Here is an 11,146-nt window from a genome sequence, read left to right as displayed (position 1 = left end):
TATCAGGTATTCACTCTCTCTCTCTCAAATTATCTCCTCTCTCTCTCACACACTCACGATTTTTCTAGTATTCTTTTTCATAAAGTATAATATTTTTTCCGTTGTTCTTTCTTTCTCCTAATTTTTTTATTCTACTAATAGCAATTTAAATCTCGTTAGATTTCAGCCATTGATTTTATCATCTAATCATAATCATTGATTTTTTTTTAATCCTAAATTTTTTTTCCTAGAATTTCATTTCCTATTAATGGAAATTTAAAACTCGTTTAGGATTTCAGCCATCAATTTTATCATATCTAATCGTAATTAATTAATTTTATTTTTGAATCCTTAAACTTTCTCATAAAGTTTCGATTCCTACTAATAGCAATTTAAATTTTAAGATTTTTTAAAGTTTTTCTCCCACAATTTTAGTCCTTCTTTGTTTTAATATATTTTTTATAATTTACTTATAATTGTGGGACCCACCATCATTGGCCCACGTATATTTGGCCCTCCAACATTCAATCCTAGCTCCGCCACTGGTTGGTTGAGTGGTAAAGATCCATACTTCTTAGTGGAGAGGTCTTGGGTTCTACCTTGCGGATGTCATTTATTTCTAGTATTAAAAAAGCACTACTATCAAAAAAAACAAAAAATATCAGTGCACCTTAATTAATGCCACTCTCTGGATTATCTAATTTATTAGGCAGACCTCTTACTAACATTGTTATAGTTTCAATTAGTTCTTATTTATAAATTTCTAATATTACTCCCACGTTGAATTATGTAATGACTAAAATAGTCTTTTCAACACTAACCTCTCACCTTCCCCACACCACCCGCACCCGATCATGTTTTATTAGCTAATACGAAAAGTCGGTTCATGATCAAAATTTAAGTTACCATAGAAGTGTAGCTCAATTGATAATACCATCACTTCTTACTAAGAGGTCACAGGTGTTGACCAAAAAAAAAAGGGGTCACAGGTTCAAGTGTTCTTGTTTACACGTGCACGGTACATTAAACCGAAAGACTACACAGTTTTCACTCTCTAATGCCTGAAACCTTCTGTTTTGAAAAAGAAAAAAAGAAAAGAAAGAAAAAAAAAAGAATTAGAGAAGAAAGGGAAACTTCTATTTTCAAACCCAAACCCGTTTAAACCTTCTATTTTCTAAACGTTTAGTTTTTGATTTATTCTCTCTCGTATTTGACCGTTGGGTTTATTTCGGAAATAAGCATTTAAGGAATCGAAAATTGATATGAACGTTATTAAGAAGCCGTCCGGACAAAGAATTTCTGCGCGTCTGATCAGGTTTAGTAGGTTAATTTCCTCATTCTTCTTCTTCTTCTTCTTCGTTTTTCTGATTGGGTTTCTTGGATTGTTTTATTTTCTAGGGTTCTTTCTCTGTTTCTTTTCCTCTGAATTTTTTTCTTTTTTAGTTTATCATCAACCCCCTTTTTGTTGTTGTTCTTGTCGTTCTGTTGGTCTGCAATTGATTGAGTTTTGTACGCTCTCCGTTGGATATCGCTGAAGCCCTTTTCTTTGAGTTGGGTCATTTATTTTCCTTCTCGTCACTTTCGATAGCAAATAGGTTAGTTATTTTTCTGATCGGTGAAAGCCAAAAGGTTTATCAGGTCGCGTTTTCTTTCTTTCTTTTCCCTCCCGGTTTTATCTGCTTTAGACGTTTTCTGAGCATTCAGGAGAAATAATAAGTTTCTGACGGTTTTACTGGAAAACATTATTTGCCCATGTTTATTGTAGTTTTGCTTAAGAATTTGTGTATCTCCATCTTGTATCAGTCGGTGTCCTCTAATCTGCTTGCTTTGGTGAAGCTTTCAATACTTAATGAAATTGCAAGATGCTTTCAAACCTTTAGTTTAATATTTCTTCTAATCTCTTTGGTTTGGTGTCCTCTAATATGTTTGCTTTGTTGAAGAATACTTAATGAAATTACATGGGTGCTTTCAAACCTTTAGTTTAATAGTTCTTCTGGTGGATTATGGCATTCTTTTGTCTTATGAAAGAGGTTCTTCAATGAAAAGTGATTTCTTTTTTTTTGTTGTTGTTGGGAAACTCTAGATGCTAAATGCTCAACCTCATTCTGATCTTTGGGTAGGCTTCCTATTTGTAGCTTTCCCAGAGTCTGGGTGCATGCATTTAGGTTATATAAATCCCATGTGGAATCTTTCAGTTCTAAATTAAGTTGGGGAACATCATCCAAAACTGATTTATACTATTGCTATTGTTTCTATCATTCTTATTTCTATATTTTGTTTGAGCTAGTTATAGTAGAATTGAGTAATTCTATTTTAGTCATTTCCTGTTGTGTACAATAATAACTCACTTTCATTGCAATTATCTCTAACTTTAATTATCCAAACACAGATATGGTACAAAGAAACATGCTGTGCACAACTCAAATGTTTGAAATGGAAAATCATCAACAAGCCCAGCCGCCTCTGCATCCTGAGCCATGTTATTTTATGGGGAACGTTGCTGATATACCACGCACTAATATCTATCCTGTTTTATCTGCCTCTGGAAACACCAGTAATATTGACAATGGTATATTTAATTGGCCCCAATATAATGGTCTGCAGCAACATCATCCTATTGCAAACCCTGATTTTGGTATTCCTGTATCAAACTTTTATGATCCCTATATGGTGCCTTCTCGTAGTAGAATGTTCCCTGTACAATTAAACCGTGGCCGTACTGAGCATTTACATTCTTCAAGCAACCATGGGATTATTGGAGTGAATTTGGGTGAAAATGAAAGGAACAATCATTTAAGTGGTGCTGCAAGTGTTGCTGGAAGCTCTCTGGAGATTGGTACCATGGGTGAACAGGGATACCAAGAGATCACTAGTAGTGCAAATTCTGCAGTTCCTTTTTATCCTCCTTCCATTCCACATCAGCAGAGCCTGCAGCAGCCCCGTGGTCATCATCATCATCATGTCCCACCTACCCAAGTGCAAGGCCTCCAAGTTCATAATTTCAGTTTCCATCCTCAAGTACCAGCATCTTCATACTGGCATCCTACCAACAATGCCTCTCATCGCAGGAATACAGAGGCCCCAAGTTCTTCTAGGCATCCTCAAGTTGATACAGTGCCAGGTTCTAGGTATCAGAGGCCTCATCATCTACCCACTGGCTTCAGGCTATCTCAACCTAACCAGAGAGCCCTGCAGCAGCAGATGTCACAAGAAGTTGGTCTTCGTCCACACTTGATAATTCTCCCTGAAGATGTAAGTTCGTTATTGAGTGGAAAATTCGTGGTATGGGTGTTTTGCTGTTGTATTCAACCCATCTGTGTGAACTCACAGACTTCTTTGTGCCATATATGTAGGAGGTTGCCATGCTGGAGTTCTCGGTTGTTGGGAATTTCCGTGACCATCACAGGGACATGAGGTTGGATATAGATCACATGTCATATGAGGTTAGTCAAATGTAGCCATATATGCACTTAAGATTTTTCTATTTTAATTGAATTATCAAAAACCTAAACCAGGTTAGTCAAATGTAGCCATACATGCACTTAAGATTTTGCTATTTTAATTGAATTATCAAAAACCTAAACCAATTTAGCTATGTTCATTCAACTCAACTGCAGGAGTTGTTAGCCCTTGGGGAACGGATTGGCAATGTGAGAACTGGGTTGAGGAAAGAAACAATTATTAGAAATCTTGAGACGAGATATTATGTGCGACCTGCACCCATGATCAATTTGGATGGTGAGCCATCGACAAGCACAGATCAAGGAGCTGATGAAGCTGAGACCTGTGTAATATGCCAGGTATTTTATCATACTTTTTCAAGTTCTTCCATCTCATATTGTACCATAGAAAATGGTGATGTGACAATTCTAGCATTGGGATTGTCTACATCTCAAATTTCAAATGTTCATATATTCTGGAACATTTTGGATTCATGGAGAAACATTTTACTTTTCCCTGGTAATTTGTCCCTTTCCTTGAAGCTCCAAAAATGCTAGCAGATAATGGTGTCACTAATGGTTGCTTGGTGATTTGGTGTTTTACAGGAGGAGTTTAAAAACATGGAGAAAATAGCAACTCTTAGATGTGGACATGAATATCACTCCAGTTGCATAAGCAAGTGGTTGCGCGTAAAGAATGTATGCCCTATCTGCAAAACTTCTGCTCTGCCTGAGGAATCATGAAGGATTGGAGGGTGGAAGAAATCCTCTTACTGCTAATATTTGCATGTTTATAAGAACTGGTATTTTACTGTGTATACCTTATGCATAGTTGAACTATGTTTTTCCTTGGCCACCAATAGGGCTAAGGTGTGGGTTGGGAACTTCTCTTTCCATCCTATCCCAACCCCAACCCCCCCCCCCCCCCACCTCTCTATCTCTCTCTTAACCTCTGTTGTAAAATATGATTCAATTTTCGCTCAGGTGTTGGCTGGGAACTTCCTCTTTTCATCCTATCCTGACCCCCCCCCCCCCCTTCTTTCTGTTAACCTCTCTGATAAAATTTGATTCCATTTTCATTCAGGCGTTTCACAAGGTGAACTGTACTTTAAGTAGTAATAACGAAAGGAGACTTTCTTTGATCAATCTTATTCTTATTTTATTGTCAGTTACAAGCTTCTGTTGTCTCTTTGCTTCTCAATAACTGCCTTAACTATTATTTGGGCAAGGGATGGATCAGACAGAACTTTTCTGTATGGCATATTTTAAAGGAACAACTCATATTATTGTACCCAGGTAAGTAAGTCGATTGTAAGGAATTGGCAACTCAGACAAGAGTATATGGCAGGTTGAGTCATTAGGCACATTTCTGTGTTTTGAACATTATTTTCAAAACATTCTCCAATTCTTTTAATTGTTGGACTTCCAAAGTTTTCCTGGCTCTGACCTTAACCTAAGCTGAGAGAGTTTTGGTATACATACCCTGTCCATGAATTTTGAAACTTTGGGCCTCCTTTGAGGTCACATGGCATATCGAAGGGTGTGGAGAAGTGTTCCTGAAGCAGGATAGTGAGAGCTCTGTATCTGGAAGCTAACCCAGGGATTGGATCAGAGTTATTTCTTATTTCCCATGGCAATCAAATCTCTCTACAAATAACTTTTAAGGTTGGGTTCTTCGATCTTCAAGCTAAGAAACTCATTATGTGTGAAGTTTGTGTGGTATGAAAAAGAAAAAAAAAAAAAAAAAAAGAGGGATTTATAAAAACTAATGTATTTCTTTTTTCCATTTTCAACGGTGTGGTGAACCAATTATTTGATCAGCGACATGGCGCGGATTATCCGAATATAATAGCACCCTATAGTAATTTGAAAGCAGAAAGAAACCAACGAATTACTTCACCATCAGTATCCACACCAACTCCAAAGATAAAACTTTAAGGAGGCATGAGAGGAAATTGCCATTTTCAGCTTTGGATGGAAAGAGAGTTACACAAATCTCAACAATTTTCTATATATAATATCCCTAAACTTGCAAGCTCTAGAGAAGTCTAACCATCAATGATGGTGTAACAGTAAAGTTTTACTTGAGAGAACCATTCTTTGTGTTGTTAAGTTGCCCCAAATCTCAAATTTAAGTACAGACCAAGAACCACACAAATCATCATAGAATGATGAGTTTCGAAGCAGAGTAGTAGTGGGATTATGTTAAGAATTAGGAGTTTATCTGCATTCCTTTGGTCAGTTAGGTAGAGCAGCATCCAACCTTCTTCACAGCTGACACATCATCCTTGCCGCCAACAGTGATGGTTTGTCCCTTCGGCAATGCAGCAGGATCATCACCAATTTCAAGAGCCTTCCTGCTAACAACACGATAGATTTGTGTGAGAACTTCTGTGAAGGCATTTTCCACGTTCAGAGATTCCAGAGCAGATGTTTCCATGAAGAAATTGTTCTCTCTTTCGGCGAAGGCTTTGGCATCCTCAGTAGAAACAGCTCGAAGATGACGCAAGTCAGCCTTGTTACCCACAAGCATAATCACAATATTTGAATCTGTATGGTCCCTAAGCTCTTTCAACCATCTCTCCACATTCTCGAAAGTAACATGTCGAGTAACATCATAGACAAGAAGGGCACCAACAGCACCTCGATAGTACGCACTTGTGATTGCACGGTATCTATGTAAAAGAAATCGAAATGACTCACATAATTATTAGGGTGTACTACTATTCAACCTGGCATCAAATTTATGTCGAGATCTACATGAGAAACAACATAGAGGACGGGAAATACGAAGTAATGTTACAAGTAACAGAGCAGGTAAATAGTACACTAACTGTTGTTGATATACAAAGGACAAATCCAAATAAAGAATATATGCCAGATATTTTAAGAAAATAAAAAAGAAATGTCATTTGCAATGGGGCCAAAAAGAATCATCCTACTGAGAATGACTTGCAAAACACACAATTGCAATACAAGTTTAAGGGCAAAAGGATATATTATCAAATAATGACAGGCATAAGAATTTGGTCCTACTATTAAGGTGTATACTATGTATTGTGTGTTTCCTTAAAGATGAATATAGATCAAAATTCAATCATCCGTGGGCCAAAATCATCACCACTTGTAACCCAAACAAAATAATAGACATAACAAAAGCATATCGGAGGCAGAAATGAAGACCATGAATCAATGTAGTGAAATGATGATTTCATCATCATCCATAACACAAAACCCAAATGTGTTTATTGCCTAAAATTTCAAGAGATGACGGATAATTGCATAAGAACAATTAGTACAATCAAACAGAAGGCATAGAAGCTGGCAACTTCAAATTGAGTGGCCTGCAATATATATCCATTGATTTTTTTTTTATAAAAATAAATTTCATTGCAAAACCAGTAAATGGATCATGCAGACATTATTATATCTCTTATATTCTAGAGCAATGTTGAGTGCCATGCCATGCCTAAAGGAAGGTAACCATGGATAAGGAAAGCTGTGGATGGACAAAATGATAATACAATTCCACTTCCCACCGCTCCAAAAAAATCACACACAAATGCATGGACAGCCTCAAATAAGGTGTACTTAAGGGAACAGTAATGTGATTGATGTGAACACAGATTGAAACCCGCACAGAATCCTACAGTGGGTCCCCAAGGTCCCTCCAAAACCCCTAGGAGGGTATTTTGGGCATTTTCAGCCTATTCAGTTGTTGGGATTAATTCCAGAAATTCAGTTTTAATTTTAGTGTCCACTTTTGTTAAGAAGTCTTAATTTGAGTTAGTAGTTGAATAAGAGTCCTTAGTCTAGCACAATCAATTAGAGTTTTAATTAAATAGAATTTAGCATGTGCTAATTAGAGTTTTAAGTCACATAGAGTTTTATTTCAGCATGTGTCAATTAGGGTCCATTAGATCTTTTAATATATATCAATGGTTGTGATTAATGTGGTGGGATCCTAATCTATAAAGGAATCCCAATTAGTGTTAAGTTCTTTTAGTAGGCTATAAAATAAGGTCTACTATTTCCTTGTACGTTAAGTCTTTTTTTTTTTTTGGTAAAGTTGTACGTTAAGTCTGATTATTGAAGGAAAGTTACTGAGTGGAGGACTGTGGTTCTTGTTGAGAGGGCCATGATGTTTTTTAACAAGTCTTTCTTCAATATTCAGCACTTTGCTTCAAGCTACTTCAAGTTCTAGCATCTCTCTACAGCCTTCAACAATTCCCAGCAGCCATTGACAACCATAGCAGCCTTAACAAGCAAGTACAGCATCCCATCCAGTGCCCTCACCTCCCAATCCCATCGCAAGCCCTAGGAAGCCCCTCCCCAACCATTGCAACCCTCTCCCTCTCATTTCTCTGTGGTTACAGTAGTACCCTTCCAACAATTCCCAGCAGCCATTGACAACCATAGCAGCCTTAACAAGCGACAGCATCCCATCCAGTGCCCTCACCTCCCAATCCCATCGCAAGCCCTAGGAAGCCCCTCCCCAACCATTGCAACCCTCTCCCTCTCATTTCTCTGTGGTTACAGTAGTACCCTTCCCCTTCTCCCACCTCCCCTAAGTCCACTGCAAGTCCTTCACTGCCCCCCCCCGCCCCGGGGGCCCCCCCGGGCCCCACCCCTTGCTGCCGCATCACAGCAGCAGCATGACAGCATCCCCCACCCCCACCCTTGTTGCCACATCACAGCAGCAGCATCCCCCACCCCCTGTGACTCCCTTAGCCCCTGTCCCTACCCCCTATGACCCTCCCCAGCCTTGGTGGCAGCCCAAAAGAAAGAGAACGAAAGAAAAAAAAGAAAGAGGAAAAGAAAGGTTGTCTAAGATCTTCAATCCCTATCCCATCCCACAAATTGAATTGTTTCTCCAAAGTTTCCATCAATTAGGGATTGCTTATTTGTCCAAGAACCAACCCATATTGTGATCCAAATTATCCCATTCCTCTTCCCCATTAACCCTAGGGTGATTTAGGATATTGCAAAACCATCCCATAGAGATTTGGGCAAAACCCTAATCACCCACACCCCACCCATATAAAACTAGTTAATTCTTAACTTGCCTCTTGGATCTTCCCATTAATTCTTAGAGATCCACAAAAATCCCAAAACCTTCCCATAATATTTTACCATTATTTGTTGGAAGATTCTAATCAAACCCTTAAGTTTAAAGAAATTATTCTAGAAACTCTAACCCTAGAATTGGGTTTGAATCAGTGATTTTACAGCTAAAAGCTGCAATTTAGAAACCAACAGGAAATTCCAGAATCAAAAGATGAAGGAAACAGATTTTACAGAAATCAGATAACTGGATATCAATGGGCCAAAAGGCAAGAATTCCAGTAAAAGTTATATTTGTCTGGGAGAATAAGATACCAAATTTTCAGGACTATCTTACAGTCTGATTCAGAGATACAGAAATAATTTACCTGCACCAGGAATCAAAATTGCAGATTAAGAACAAAACTATTGATCCCTGCTTGGAATCACCAACAATGGACCTAAATCATTAGAGTAACTCTGAGTCCCTATCAAACTTAAGGTAACAGGTCAGGCTATCATTCATTCAAATATATGGAGGCCATTGCTCTTACCTGTTTAAAAAACAAGAAAAAACATAACCAACGAAAATTATCTAGTAGAAGGGTTTTCTTGGACGATCCTTAACTAACTAAAATTCTTCAATAAAATACAATAAAAACCCAAACAAAAAAGGATGGCATTTTGGGTGGGTGGGGGGGGGGGGTTGTCAGGAATACCCCTGGCATGGGCTACAATGGAGTCACCTATTCAGTCTAAACAACCTAAGCAACTAAGAATATGTAATTAAAAATATTGAATAGACATATCCATCCTAACTAGCTCTACCATAGCAAGCTCCTAGAAGAACCACGTCTAAAGCAATTCTACTAACAACCCAGACCAAACTCAAACTGCAGAGAGTTTATTTTCTTTATCTTTCCTTCTTCCAACTGAAACTGCATCATGCAGCTCCAGGTGTGCATGTGGAATTACAATATAAATATTATTAATAAAAGAATCATCATAACAAGTGTCAGGGGTAAGTAGCATTCCACTATAAATAATTTCAACGAACACATCACCATAAAGTGATCAGCATCATGTAGATACAAATATGACAACTTTCAAGGCATAATCTAGACCATAAAAAATTATAACCACATGCAATTTTGTAGACCACCAGAAGGGTTAACAGATGAATAAAGGAAACATCCACAGAATCTGATCAATGTTCAGAATCAAAGTTACCAATGCATACGTGCTTCTTTAAAATTTTTGTAAAACGATAAATGTCCAAAAACAGCAAGAAGAAAAGGACCAAGCGCCCAGTAGCCTTTTACGGTACAAAGTGAACCACTGAGACTGTGATCCCGAATTCTGACTAATACAATAGAAATCAAAACAACTTGCTTGATATGATTAATGGACGATATCAAAGGAATACTACATTATAATCAGAATCTTAACAGCATTGATTTCATTTAACTACTTCGCTTCTCCACAACATACAGTTTCAGTCATCAGATCTGCCTTACCAGGGCAAAAGCGAACTAATAGTCATTAAAACTGACAACATAAGAAGAGGGAATGTCACGGAATGAAAACGTAACCTGAATCTAGATTATCTCCCCCTTCTGACAAGAAGATCTCAGAAAATAAGACCAATGCAAAACGAAAAAGAATGGTTAATCCAGCTCTGTTCTGACATCGAAAAATGACAATTATACAACAATAAAATCTTCAGCAATTTTCAATTAATCGTAACTTCAGGCCCCTGATCTGATAGACCTTAACAATCTAAGGCTCACGATCCGAGCATGGATGAAACAACACATACCAGAGGTAACTATAGAGATCTAATGACAGAATGTCGATTAATTAAAACCGAAAAAAAAAAAAAAAAAAAAGAAAGAAAGAAAGAAAAGAAAATGCAGCACTATAGCATGAATATCCAGGGAAGGAAAACAAAATAGGAGATGATCAAACCTTTCCTGGCCAGCTGTATCCCATATCTGTGCTTTGACGACCTTATCATCAACGTGAATGCTCCGCGTAGCGAATTCGACACCAATCGTAGATTTTGATTCAAGGCTGAACTCATTTCTAGTGAATCTGGATAAGAGATTTGATTTCCCTACTCCTGAATCTCCAATCAAAACGACTTTGAACAAATAGTCGTAATCATCTTCCGCTCTATATACCGACATTTTATTTAAAATCTAATTGGATCCAATTCTTCCCTGAGAGAGAACGAGAGAAATATCGAGAACCTCCCGATAGAGAAATTGGGTTCGATTCGACTCAGTTAACAGGTGTCGCTCCTCGCCCCAGCGAAACTCAACATTTTGAAATTTGATCACAACGCCGAGAACGAGGGAGAGAGACGAGCAAGCACGAGAATGAAGATAGAGCGGCGAGAGAGTGAGAGCACGAAATGGCATTAAATATCAAAAATAAAAACGAACCTCGACCACCGCCCCGTCGAGGAGGAGTCAGGAGACGATGCGACATGAGGCATGACAAAGTCTAGCACTTGGCGGGTTAATCACAACCTAGGGGTTTCAACCGGTCGGTTCGGACTGGTTCGATCTGGCTTTATTGGTTCTGATGTGAGAACGAGTTAACGGTGTTAATCGGTTTGGTCTTGAATATTAGCTTTGGTTTCAGTTTGATCCTAAGCACTGATGGTGCAATCCAAATCT

General features: G+C 38.1%; 2 protein-coding genes across 5 annotated transcripts; one reads left to right on the top strand and one right to left on the bottom strand.

Moving 5' to 3' along the window:
• The first annotated feature begins 1,049 nt into the window (after nucleotides 1–1,049).
• On the top strand, nucleotides 1,050–4,356 carry LOC149004993 (uncharacterized). 4 transcript variants are annotated; one of them, XM_089167986.1, is made up of 5 exons: nucleotides 1,050–1,294; nucleotides 2,369–3,231; nucleotides 3,333–3,422; nucleotides 3,597–3,779; nucleotides 4,026–4,356. In XM_089167986.1, the coding sequence occupies exons 2-5, from the start codon at nucleotides 2,371–2,373 to the stop codon at nucleotides 4,161–4,163; spliced, it is 1,272 nt and encodes a 423-aa protein (XP_089024112.1). In that variant the 5' UTR covers nucleotides 1,050–1,294; nucleotides 2,369–2,370; the 3' UTR covers nucleotides 4,164–4,356. The 4 variants fall into 4 exon arrangements, with proteins under 4 accessions (XP_089024112.1, XP_089024111.1, XP_089024114.1 ...); XM_089167985.1 differs by having other exon boundaries at nucleotides 1,050–1,303; XM_089167988.1 differs by lacking the exon at nucleotides 1,050–1,294 and adding an exon at nucleotides 1,310–1,574.
• Nucleotides 4,357–5,336: 980 nt separating this feature from the next.
• Nucleotides 5,337–10,929, bottom strand: LOC149004992 (ras-related protein RABA1f-like). Its single transcript, XM_089167989.1, has 2 exons — nucleotides 10,431–10,929; nucleotides 5,337–6,094 (listed from the first exon to the last, which is right to left on the bottom strand). Exons 1-2 carry the CDS (start codon nucleotides 10,649–10,651, stop codon nucleotides 5,662–5,664), a joined length of 654 nt encoding a protein of 217 aa, XP_089024115.1. The 5' UTR covers nucleotides 10,652–10,929; the 3' UTR covers nucleotides 5,337–5,661.
• Between the last annotated feature and the right edge of the window lie 217 nt (nucleotides 10,930–11,146).

The sequence above is a fragment of the Hakea prostrata genome, chromosome 9 (genome assembly GCF_041222555.1).
Source record: "Hakea prostrata isolate BN-2017 chromosome 9, UWA_Hpros_2, whole genome shotgun sequence".
NCBI classification, from domain to species: domain Eukaryota; kingdom Viridiplantae; phylum Streptophyta; class Magnoliopsida; order Proteales; family Proteaceae; genus Hakea; species Hakea prostrata.
This window is presented reverse-complemented; position numbering and strand designations above follow the sequence as displayed.